A 12,907-nucleotide genomic window follows, 5' to 3' on the forward strand; every position below is an offset into this window, starting at 1 on the left:
CGAACATCATACAATTTTCTTATTCAACTTCTTTTAAATTTACCTTAACCACTTGCCTACCAGGCACTTATACCCCCTTCCTTACCAGGCCAATTTTCAGCTTTCAGCGCTGCCGCACTTTGATTGACAATTGCGCGGTCATGCAACATTGTACCCATATGAAATTTTGATCATTTTTTTCTCACAAATAGAGGTTTCTTTTGGTGGTATTTAATCGCCACTGGGCGCTTTACTTTTTGCGCTATAAATAAAAAAAGTGCAAAAAATTTGAAGAAAAAAAAAGTTTGTTTCTTTTATAAAATTTTTCAAACAGGTATTTTTTCTCCTTCACTGATGTGCGTTGATGAGGCAGCACTGATGGGCACTGATAGGCGGCACTGATGGGCACTGATAGGCAGCACTAAAGGGCACTGATAGGCAGTACTAATGAGGTGGCACGGATAGGCGGCACTGATAGACAGCACTAATTAGGGGTCACGGATAGGCGGCACTGATAGGCGGCACTGATAGGCAGCACTGATAGGCGGCACTGATAGGTGGCACTGATTATGGGTACTGATAGACAGCACTGACTGGCATCACTGCTGGGCACTGACTGGCACAACCCCTGGGCACTGACTGGTGGCACTGACTGGCAGCACTGCTGGGCTGCACTGGTGGGTGGCACTGGTGGGCAGCACTGGTGGGTGGGCACAGGTGGGTAGCACTGGTGGGCACAGGTGGGTGGCACTGCTAGGCACATGTAGGTGGCACTTCTGGGCACAGGTAGGTGGCACTGCAGAGTGGCACAGGTGGGTGCACTGCTGGGCACAGGTGGGGGCACTGCTGGGCACGGGTGGGCGGAGCTAGTGGGCGCACTGCTGGGCGGAACTTGCGGGTGTCACTGCTGGGCACCGATCATCAGGGCACTGATCATCAGTGCCCTGATGATCGGTGCCGATCCCCGCTCTGACAACTGCCGGTTCTCGGCAGTACTTTCCTCACGATCTGACAGCGTGAGGAAAGTGCAGCCAAGAACCGGCACTTGCATTTCCCTGTGATCAGCGTGTCATTGGACACCGCTGATCACGTGGTAAAAGGCCGCTGTGATTGGCCTTTTACCACATCACGTGATCAGCTGTGTCCGTAGGACACAGCGATCACGGAGATCGCCGGGTGCGCACCCCCTGGGGCGCGCAAGAGAGCGCGTTCTGGGAGGACGTCATATGACGTCCACCCAGAACTGGCCGGCCGCGGTGAAGCCGTCATTCGGCTATGCGCGGTTGGCAAGAGGTTAAACTATGTAGTGTAAGGGTCTTACACTACAAATTGAAAGTGTTTAGGTTTCGCCTCAAAAATTGTATAATGAATGACGTTGAACATCGCGGTGACGTTACCTGGAACGTCGGGTACACGTGGTCCCTGCACTGACAGGCATTCATCTCTTCCACTGCTCCCTTCTGAGCGGACGGGCTGTCCATCTAAGAACCTGGCTTCTTAAAGCCACAAGCTGGTGTTTTATTCTATTATCCTGTGATGTTGTTATTAAAGGCACACCTCCACATAAGGTGTTTTATATGACAACAAAACTACACAGCGCCTGGCTCCTGTCTATACTCTTCATAAACCTATGTGTTTTTCCCATGGCAGCAGTGAGTTTTTACCACTAATGACAATTGACACTATTCACTTTTTTCCTTTGGGACACATCTGTGTGCTTTTATCCATCGTGTTTTTAAAGTGCATGTTAAGCATACATACCTCACTATCATCGGCATTAGATGCAGAGTTAGTTACTATACCAAAACGTTCCTTCCTTTTCTTCAGCTTTTCATCATCTTCAGTCTGTATGGGTTAAATAAAGTGAAGATAAATATTCCAATGCACAGCCACAAAAATTACCGCTACAAAGTGACTAAATCTAGGTTTCAGATTACTTATTTACGTACATCGCCTTCAACAATTTATTAAAATTATTCTGTGTTGAGTCAAATACTATTTAACCAACTGCAGCCAAATGTGGTAGCCAAGCTGAAGGTTCAGGTAGTAGGGCTAAGACCCCATCTTAACTCAGGTACTCATTTCTGGATCTTCTCATCTTTGAGCTTTGGCTCTCACATCCTGGCAACACGTAATACAACACACCATTTCTCTACCATTACACCATAGGATTTTTGGACAAGACGACTAGAGTTGAAAGCTGAAGGAAAAGTCTATAAAATATGTACACATACACCTGAGTTCAGTGGCTAATGACACACCAAGCTTTGCATCAATTTGAAGTTATGTGCAGACACCTTTCCGCGTCTGTTGTACAGGTCTGCAGTTAGTAGGCATTGTTTGACTTGCCCATCAAGCTGCTGTCTAAGTACACAAGGAAATAGTGACGTAATAAATTACAAATAAAAACAAACATTGTTAAAATGTTTACCCTTATGTTATTAAAACATATCAACAAATCTCCTACCAAACAATTCCCAACCATTCAATACCATGCTCCACAGGTTTCTGTAGTTCTACACATTTATAGATAGGTAAGATAATGTATACATATTTGTCACACAAGTGGTTTACCGATATGCAAAATGGTCAGTCCATAGTACAGAGCACTCAGGAATTCAACATCCCTGCATGAGCAGGGAACGCAGCTATTGCCTGATGCCCGGGACATGCAGTTCCGGGCACGAATTTTTTTTTTTATACATTTAGCAGGTTTAGGGCCAATGGTCGGCTCGCTTGTAAAAAGTGATCCAAGCAGCTCCAGGGAGGGGGGAGGTTGGGGTGAGTCCTTCTGAAGGCTATCCAGACATCTGTGGAACCGTACTCCCGCTTAATGGAGGCATGCTCCGGTTCAGTCCCGCACCCCGCTGCCCATTAGCTTAGAGCACCGCCAGTCAGACAGGTGTTCTCCGTGTCCAGCAGCTCTCCGAAAGAATGCAATCAGGGTCGGGCGGCCATATGGAGAACACCTGGCTCTGGCGGAGCGGGACCGGATTTTTTTTTAATAACTATATTAAATTATTTAGATTCTCTGTTGATATTCTTATTTATTGTTGTAGTCATTATCTGATTACAGTTATCTGCAGAATATTTTATATATAAATCTTGTTGTATTAAATTATTTTTATATTTAGTATATAAATATCTATTTATATTTTTATTTATTTAGATTTTATTTTCTATTTTTATTTATTTTTGTTGTTGTAGTAATCTATTATCTGCAGATAGATTTTTTTTAAATTATTTTATTTACATTATTAATATATATTTATTATTTTTCTTGGTAATATCTGATTGTTATGTGCAGATTATATATTTTTCATTTTATTATTTATTTTATCTTTAGTTACATTTATTTTTGTTGTTATAATTCAGTTATTATCTGCAACTTTGTACTGTCCGAGTCCCATCCACTGGGAGGGGAGACCGAGCCTGTCCAATCAGGGACCACCAGGACAACCAACTGGTACTTCCGCTGGCTGATCATAGAGGCAAAGACCGGCACCACTCTGTCCGTCTCTAAAATATAGAGAACAGGAAGCGATGAGCATGTATCACTTTCCCGGATGAAAATGGAAAGCATTCAATCATACCGATCTTGGTGTGATCAAATGCTTTTCAGGGCAGAGGAGGGATCTGAGGTTTTATTGACCACAGATCTCACCATAAAGAGCACCTATCACTGCCTATTGCTGTCACAAGGGATGTTTACATTCCTTGTGACGGCAATAAATTAAAAAAAAATTAAAGCAGCAGTGTCAAATAAATTATATATATATATATATATATATATATATATATATATATATATATATATATACACACATACATACACACACACACGTTAAAGCCCTCCTGTCCCCCTGAATACATTCATCTGCATGCATGTAAACAGCGATTCAGTGATTGTCACACGGACGTGGGGTATCACCGTGTCAGATCATGGGCAGTAATTCTAGAACCAGACCTCCTGTGAAAAGTGCTAGCCTGTAAAAGCTGTTAAAGCTTGGATAGTAAAATTTACGCTGTTTGTTGCCATTGCATGGGCATGTGCAATTTTAAAGCATGACATGTTTGGCATCTATTTACTTGGCATAACATCATCTTTTATATGTTACCAAAAAAATTGTGTTATGTATTGTGTTCTTTTGCATTAAAATTCCAAAGAGTGTATTATAAAAAAAAAAAAAAAAAATTGTGTTTGAAAAACAGCTGTGCAAATACTATGTGACATAAAAACATTGCAAAACCAACTGTTAAAAAAAACAAAAAAAAACACATTGCAAAACCCACTAAATAATTCTTTAAGGCCTCTGCTTTAAAATAAATAAATGTTTGGAAGTTCTAAGAATTTTTCTAGCAAAAAATAAACATTAAAAACTTAAGCCGCCATACAGCCCGTTGTGTTTTTAGGAATGTCTAGGGCTTTTAAAAACGAATCTGCCTAAAAACGAAGCAAAAATACATATCAACCCTTTGTATTTTCCATTCTCGAAAATTTTTTAAAGGGACTTAATCGAGGTGCCAATCTACTCATCCTGATAAAAAATAAAAAAAAAACTCATCAACCCTTTGTATTTCCATTCTGGAACTTTTTTAAATCAGGTCAAGTACATTGGGACCTCGATTAAGTCCCTGTCATGTATATGCTATCTCCTCTCGCTCTTACAGCTCAGCCTTCTGTGAGACTGAAAGACATCAGACTACGCAAGTGTGGGTTGGGAAGCTTTGTGCTCATTCATAAGTTGCTGGGGTCACACATCCAAGACTCAGTACATCCTGCCATATATGCAGGATTAAAAAAGGGAGGGCAATCGTATAAGCAGCTTAAAAATAAGTATTATTTTACAAAGTAGAGGTCTGCATATTGATGTAAATAGGAAACTGCAATGCATAGGGATCTTTTTTGTCAAATGTCATTAAAAGATGAACTAATCCTTAAAAGATAATGTCAACCCCCACATTTCATATTCCTGTGCTTGCTGTACCATGTACTTGTATGAAAATGTATCCTGTTCTCTTTGTATTGCTGCCTATGTGTGAAATCCCTGTTGTTGCTGCCAGTCCCTAAGCAGGAGGAAAACACACTGTGGTCAGTTCTCTAGCTGTGCTGGGAAAACAGTTTGCTCCCCTCCAATGATCAGACGTCTGCTCACACGCCCCCTGCATAACCTTTCACTGGGAAGTTCAGTGTACTGCTGTTGCTCATTCCCTAGATCTTATGCACCGGAGAACACAAAGGTATTTATAATTTTTTTATATCTATGCACAAATGTTTTGCCTTTAGTTTCCATTTTAAACTGAATGGATTGATTTGCAAAGTGAGGGGTTACAATCTCTTTTAAGGCTGCCAAGTATCACTGCCTTAGAGGTTACAACTGTGCTCTGAATTTCCAAAACCGTTCATCCCTCCATACCTGAAACTGGCTCTTATCTACAGACAACCCCACAGCTTGGAGGACAAACTAAAAGCAACCCGACTGAAATGAAAAAACATCAGCATACCCAGAGATGTGAACATATGAAATGGATCCAGTTCAGTAACACGTTCAAGAACCAAGGCTGGTTGATTTACTTGAGTTACTAATTAAGGCCCAACTCCAGACACAGCTATATATTTATTTTTTTAAATCTTTGTGAATGGCAAAGCAAAGTGAGGGGGCGTAGGTACAACACTGGAACTGGTGTCAGATGCCTATTGATGCAGCGGCGAGTGTGAAGGGCAGCTTCTGCTGTACATGCATGTTAGCAGTTCTCACAATAGCTTAAAGAACTGCTGAGGTAATACAAAAAAATTACAGTATTAATGTGAGAACGATATATAGAGCGAGAGAGAGAGCGAGAGCGAGAGAGAGAGAGAGCCCCCCCCCCATAAAAATAGCTGCGCCTGGAGTTGGACTTTTAACAAATAAACTGCACTGTAAGTCTTTGTTCAAAATTCAAGGAAATTATGGATTTCTAGTAATTCAGTACTTATAGTTGAGCCTATGTCCAAGCAGATCCTTCTGCTTTCAACCTGTTAAATTTTTTTTGTGCCAAATTCCTGTTAAATTTGTGCCAAATTTCTGATTTGCAAAGGGATTAGCTTTGCAAATAGGAAATGGTCCTTTTTCATTGGCCCAGGTTTTGTCCCCACCCTTAAATGAACTATGCCATAAAATAAATAAATGTCGGTTGTCACTGCTGATCTTTTCTTTGAAAAATGTTGGGTAGGCAGGCAACCTGAAAAACAGATTCTGGTTTTATCCTGGATCAGTAAGGCTACATTTACACTAGCCTTGTTAGCAAGCGGCAGACAGGCGTTTGGGAAGCGTTCTTACCGCTTCCCAAACACCTGGGAAAATTCTGCACATTGCAGCACATGGGGCTGTTCAAGCGGGAGCGTTAGCGTCGCGGCAAAATGGACGCCTCTTGTCGAGTCAGGAGGAGTTGAAGCCTCCTATTCAAGTCCATGGTGCCTCTCTGCAAACGCCCGGCTGGCGTTTGCGGTGAGGTTGCCAGGCATTTGTGGAGCGTTAACACCATTCAAAATTCATTATAGGCGTTTGTTTTTAACGCTTGACAAACACCTAGCAAACGCCACTAAACCGCTCATGCAGCGTTTGCGGAGCGTTAAAAACGCTCCGCAAACGCCGGACCAATACTTGTCAAACGCTATAGGGGCGTTTGGCAAGAGTTGGAAAAAAAGTCAAGTGTGAATGAGCCCTAACAGATCTGGCTCACTGATAAACAAAAGAGTTTAAAACTTTAAAGAAAAGAAAAAAGTTAAAACGATTAAAAAACGAAAAAAACACAAAAAAACCCCCCACAACATTTCAGCTTTATATGGGGCCGATGTATATAATGGTGAATTGTCTTATTTGTAGCGATGAAAGTTTTTAATGAAATAGTTGTTTTTCGGTACCACAGCAAAACAGCTGCTACAAAAGGACAAATTAACAATCATTTAGGATCAAGAAGGAATACTTAGCACTATTGTGAGGGTTAATGGAAGAGCAAAATGTCATTATGTTTTTAAGTTATATAAAATTGTAAATTTCAAGTTGCATTAGCACATCTCTTGTAAGCATTCAGTCCAACTGCCAGAAAGCACCACTGACTGCTGAACTAAATCAACTCTTGCAGAAATATCTAGCCCACTTGACCTCTAGGCCAGCAGGGGTCACAAGGAGGCACACGTACAATGCTCCTCACTCTATCTTTAGCCTTATGCTGACAGCTTTTGATTCATGGGCTGCTGGAGCCCATCTGAGCTAAATTACCCCTATCCAGAAGCCATCAGGCAAGGCATTTATCAAACCTCTCCCTATGTTTGTTTCTGCAACAGGCCATGCTCAAGTGCACCCACGGGCACCAAACAGCTGTTAGTGACCTCCTACACTTAAGTGTCATTTGGCTTCTTTTCCTCTTTTTATCTTACTTTAAAACTCTGTCCTACAAAGAAGTAGATTTTCATATGTAATAAAGATTTCCTCTCCTTATAAAAGAAAACAAAAAAAGAATCAGAGGTGAAAATGTGAGCACATGTTGTAGACGAATTGGATGAATAAAGTAGAAGAAAACAAATCAGCAGTTATAGAACATGACATAATATAGTTGCATTCACAGTCCAGCAAACACAGGAAAGCAGCTTTGCAAAAAAATAAATAAAAATCAAAAATAGCTACTTCTAAAATAGAATACTCTTATTAATACCTTGTCACCCAGTCCTCGTCGTCTCTTCTCTACATTTACCACTACTTTCTCCACCTCTACCTCCACCCAGTACCTCCCTCACTGCTTACGAGATTGCAAATCATTTCAAAATTAAGATTGATGCAATTCGTAGGGGCATCTCCACTGCACAGACATCCATCCCACTCTTAGCATACCATATACTAAACCTCCCTCAACACTTTCCTCTTTTGACCTTGCTACTACTAAAAGAGGTCACTAAAGTTTTCTCAGAAGCCCGTCTCACTACCTGCCCCCTGGATCCTGTCCCCTCACAACTACTACGGTCACCCTCTTCTTCCATCCTATGCTCCCTCACTCACATCTTCAATCTCTCCCTCTCCAACGGTGCTCTGCCCTCCCCTCTAAAGCATGCACACATCACTCCCATACTTAAAATGCCCTCCCTGGACCCCACCAACCTGAACAACTTAAGACCCATCTCCCTGCTCCTGTTTACCTCTAAACTCTTAGAACGCTTAGTCTACAATCGCCTGAGCTCCTACCTCACTAACAATAACCCTTTTGACCCTTTACAGTCTGGCTTTCGCTCACAACACTCCACTGAAACTGCCCTACTAAAATACTACTTGACCTGTCTGCAGCTTTTGATACTGTTGACCATCCCCTCCTCCTCGAAAAACTCCACTCTCTTGGCCTCCAAGACTCTGCTCTCTCCTGGTTCTCCTCCTACCTATCGCAGCACTCCTTTAGCATTACCTATAACGGTCTCCTCCTCTTCACTTCCTCCTTGGACCCCTTCTCTTCTCCATCTACACCTCCTCCCTTGGTCACTTGATAAACTCCCATGGCTTTAAAGTACCATCTCAATGCTGATAACACACAAATCTACCTTTCTACTCCTCACCTCACCACTTCAGTCTCCTCTCGCATTACTAATCTACTAAGTGACATATTGGCATGGATGTCACTCCACTTCCTCAAACTCAATCTTTCTAAAACTGAGCTCATACTATTCCCTCCAACCCGTACCCCCTCCCCTGACTTCTCCATCAAGATCAATAATACAACCATCAGTTCCTCCCCTCATGCCAGGGTACTAGGTGTAATCCTAGACTCCCATTTGCCCTTTCAGCCCCAAATCCAATCACTTGCCAAATCTTGTAGACTTCACCTCTGCAACATCTCCAAGCTACTACTAAGCAACTTATTCAGGGAATATCTCACAAGTAGAAGGAAAAATGGATTCAATACAATTTCAGCAAATTTTGGATGGTAACTTGATGCCATCTGTGAAAAAGCTGAAGTTAAAGAGAGGATGGCTTCTACAAATGGATAATGATCCTAAACACACCTCGAAATCCACGGAGGGTTACATCAAGAGGCGTAAACTGAAGGTTTTGCCATGGCCTTCACAATCTCCTGACCTCAACATAATTGAAAATCTATGGATAGACCTTAAAAGAGCAGTGCGTGACAGACAGCCCAGAAATCTCAAAGAACTGGAAGACTTTTGTAAGGAAGAATGGGCAAAGATACCTCAAACAAGAATTGAAAGACTCTTGGCTGGCTACAAAAAGCGTTTACAAGCTGTGATACTTACCAAAGGGGGGCAGTACAAGATATTAACTCTGCAGGGTGCCCAAACTTTTGCAGACACCATTTTTTTGTTTTCTGTTATTTTGAAAGTGTAAATGATGGAAATAAAATCTAACTTTTGTTGACATATTATAAGAATGTCTAATCTGTAATTTGATGCCTTTTGGAGATTTTTCCATCTTTCCTTGGCTTCTTTATGCACATTAATACAAATTTTTAGCTGGGGTCACTTTAGACAGGAGCCAATTAACCTACCAGCATGTCTTTGGAGTGTGGGAGGAAAACCGGAGTACCCGGAGGAAACAGGGAGAACATGCAAACTCCAGGCAGGTGGTGCCGTGGTTGGGATTTGAACCCACAACCCTAGTACTGCCAGGCCACTGTGCTGCCCATATAAAACCATTTATAACTGTGCCCCAAATTACATCACCAATCTTGTCTCCAAATATCACCCAAACCGTCCTCTCTGCTCCTCCCACGACCTGCTGCTCTCTAGCTCCCTTGTCTCCTCCTCCCATGCTCATCCCCAGAACTTCTCCATAGCCTCCCCCATCCTCTGGAACTCTCTACCCCAATCAATCCAACTATCGCCTACTCTGCCCACTTTTAGGCAATCTCTGAAAACCTCTCTTCAGGGAAGCCTATCCTGCCGTCAGCTAATAACGGAATCTTCTTTTCCTTCTATCAGTCCATCCTTCAGCGTTATTACCTTTTGTACCACCAGCCCCTTCCTCTTAGATTGTAAGCTCCAAGGAGCAGGGCCCTCCTATCCCTCTTGTATTGAACTGTATTGTTTCCCTTTATTTTGTAAAGCGCTGAGAAAACGGTAGGTGCTATATAAATCCTGAATAATAATACTACAACACGAGCCAGCCATGGCTTTAAAATGTCTAGCATTGTGCTTTGTCTGTATAAAATCATGGTAATTGAAATTGGCTCCCAGTGCTGTCAAGCAAAGCTAGTGTCTGTGTCAATGGAAGCAGTAACGGGGCTCAGGACTGAGCCACGCACAAGTGCTTCCATGAGAAGCGAATTGCCGTGGGGGCACTGGACAGAGAGGAGGGGCCAGGAGCGCTGGCGGGGGATGCAACTCCATTACACCGAGCAGGTAAGTATAGAGAGGCTTGATATGTTTTACCTTTACAATCGCTTCAATGCAAAGAGCATTGCAATGCCCAGAAACAATCCTCTCCAAAAGTCACAAAAAAAGAGCGTAAACCTGACTTGATATTGTTTAATTTGTTGATGCAGCAAACTAAGACATTACTCACCACAGGCTTCATGAAGCAGGCACAACCAAACTCATGTTAAGGTTTGTTGGGAATCAGGATGCAGTTAAATATATAGACCTCAGTCTAATGTAAACTGATTGGACTTCTCAGACTTCAGCACTCCTGAAGTGTCTGAGTCCCAAAGACATCTAGGACTCAATATGGGGCAGGATATGAACACACAGAGTGCCAACAATATATTTGCATTAGATCCCTCATCTAGCTTTAGGTACTTTTAGTCTGACAGTGGAGCATGAATGCCAGTAGTCAGAAGCCACCTGAAATATAACAGCTGCTTTCTTGGCACCAAGGACACTGTTCTCCAGCCTATAAGAGTACACAATTGCGTTATAGCAGAGCTTTGCAAGAGAGGACTCTGAACAACTGTAGAGCTCAATTGATTTTGCAATCTCAGATGTTGGGAGACAGAAGTGGATCCGAGTATTTGACAAAAAAAAACAACTGTTGGACTTCAGGTAACTGCTGACAAAAGTTAAATCTTTTGCCTCAGGAAAAAAAAGTAAAGCTAAATAAGGGAACAAATTATTTAGTATATTTTTAGAAGGATGTCTGCGCAGTTCTATTAAATTAAGAGTAAAGATCTAGATTATTGTACAAGAAAAGTAACTGGTTCACTTTTACTGGCATATACCGCAATCAGTTGTCCTGGATTCACACCTTAAAAAGAACCACTACACATTTATATTTAGGAGCTTCAGATCTTAATTTGCAGCCTTACTTTTGCCACCCAGTTACAAATAGTTAAGACTATATTGTTGAATTTTATATATTTTAAAAACCTTGACAAATGGCAAATGGCTACAATGAAAATAAAGTTTGTATTGGACTTTATATATTAGCATATGAAATTGACTGATATGCGAACACACTTCCTTGACTGTCTGTGGGAAAACACTGTACACAGGAAATGTAAACTGTTCTGAATGTTTGGAAATGAATGCTGGTCTTGGAGCAAGTTTAAGTAATTCAGAACCGATCTTCTGCATTTCATGCAGGACTTCACAGACAGCTGAACCATCTTTCTGACCTACTCAATAGGGAGTGGCGACATCTTGGCCCAAGGAATATGCTACATGGCAGAGATTCAAAATTCCTGTTGCTTTCCTTCCCTTATCGTGGTGTATACCAAGTAAGTGCCTTTATACCACCAACCATGAGACCTGACGAATTAAAGTAGTCTCACTGTGGTCCGATTAGACTTATTTGAATTGCTTTGTTTACACTCACTCAACCCTCCCTGTTGTCCTTGCTCTTAAAAAACAGTAATTAACCCACTTGAAATCAAAATACAAACAAGTAATACAGTGAGACAAGATCTAGAAAATCAAAATTAGGAAGCACTTTATTGCTGAAAGGGTTAGGCCAAGTTTATTCTCAGGATAAGAGTTAACACTTTCCTCTGAATCATGGGATTTATTCACCTCAGATTCACACCTTTACAATGTTTAGTGCATCTACAGAAGATCTCTCTAAAGTCAAAATTTTCAAATATGATAGAAGGTAAATAATGTAATATAAGTATTAGAGGATACTGATCATAACTGACAGAAGTACTGATATGTTAGGTGCACACCCCAGATTGATGACCCCATCAATATGATATGGAGATTCTTTTACCAACATTGAAAATGCATAAATACATGTATTCTAAAAATGATTCTAAATGGGAGCCCCACTTACTTGATTTTTTAATTTTCTACCATTTAAAGAATTCTAACTAGCATAAGAATTGCAAGTATTCACATGCCCAGCTATGGCATTTGTCCTTCTGTGTATTCTGATAGGGGAGAAGCTGCAGTGCTGCTCACAAACGGATCAGTGATGCAGCTATTAGTGACAAACACTTATTCAATTCTGGATTTCCGGCATGACCATTTGACAGAAGCCAATCTCTAGAACCATCATAACAGGGAAACAAAAACATTTTAAACCACTCTTTGCTTGTCCTGTGTTGCATCGGGTAATTATATACCAAATATGTCAAACTATAAAATGGAGTACACACGTGAAACAGTGAAAAAACTACCCTAATTTGTTATAGGTGACACTTTAAAAGCCTTTACAGATCATCAGTTTAGGGTTAACAGTGAACGATGGCCCTAAAATTTTTTTACTCTAACTTTGTTGTGCCTGAAGATACCAAATATGTGATCCAATTGTCTTCTTTTTGTATATACAGTTGTGTTCAAAATATTAGCAGTCAGACATCACTAACCTGATCAATCACGGTTTTTGGTAAAAATTAAATTTCTACATGGCAAATGATTTACTAGCAGGTGTAGTAGAGTAATAGAAATCCAACAGACCCAACAGTCATGACATGCATGCTGCTGATTCTGTGTACTGGAATCACTAATTGAAAG

At 41.2% G+C, this 12,907-nt stretch overlaps 1 protein-coding gene across 1 annotated transcript in view; it reads right to left on the reverse strand.

Annotated features, from left to right (window-relative positions):
• Nucleotides 1-12,907, reverse strand: part of SARNP (SAP domain containing ribonucleoprotein) — a 98,094-nt gene that overhangs the window by 7,798 nt on the left and 77,389 nt on the right. The window contains exon 10 of the mRNA XM_089680238.1: nt 1,741-1,824. Within this exon, the coding sequence (XP_089536364.1) occupies nt 1,741-1,824 (84 nt within the window). The remainder of the gene's footprint in view (nt 1-1,740; nt 1,825-12,907) is intronic.

The sequence above is a fragment of the Staurois parvus genome, unplaced genomic scaffold, assembly GCF_062004578.1.
Source record: "Staurois parvus isolate SC_StPar_1 unplaced genomic scaffold, SC_StPar_1.0 ptg000017l, whole genome shotgun sequence".
In the NCBI taxonomy this organism is placed as follows: domain Eukaryota; kingdom Metazoa; phylum Chordata; class Amphibia; order Anura; family Ranidae; genus Staurois; species Staurois parvus.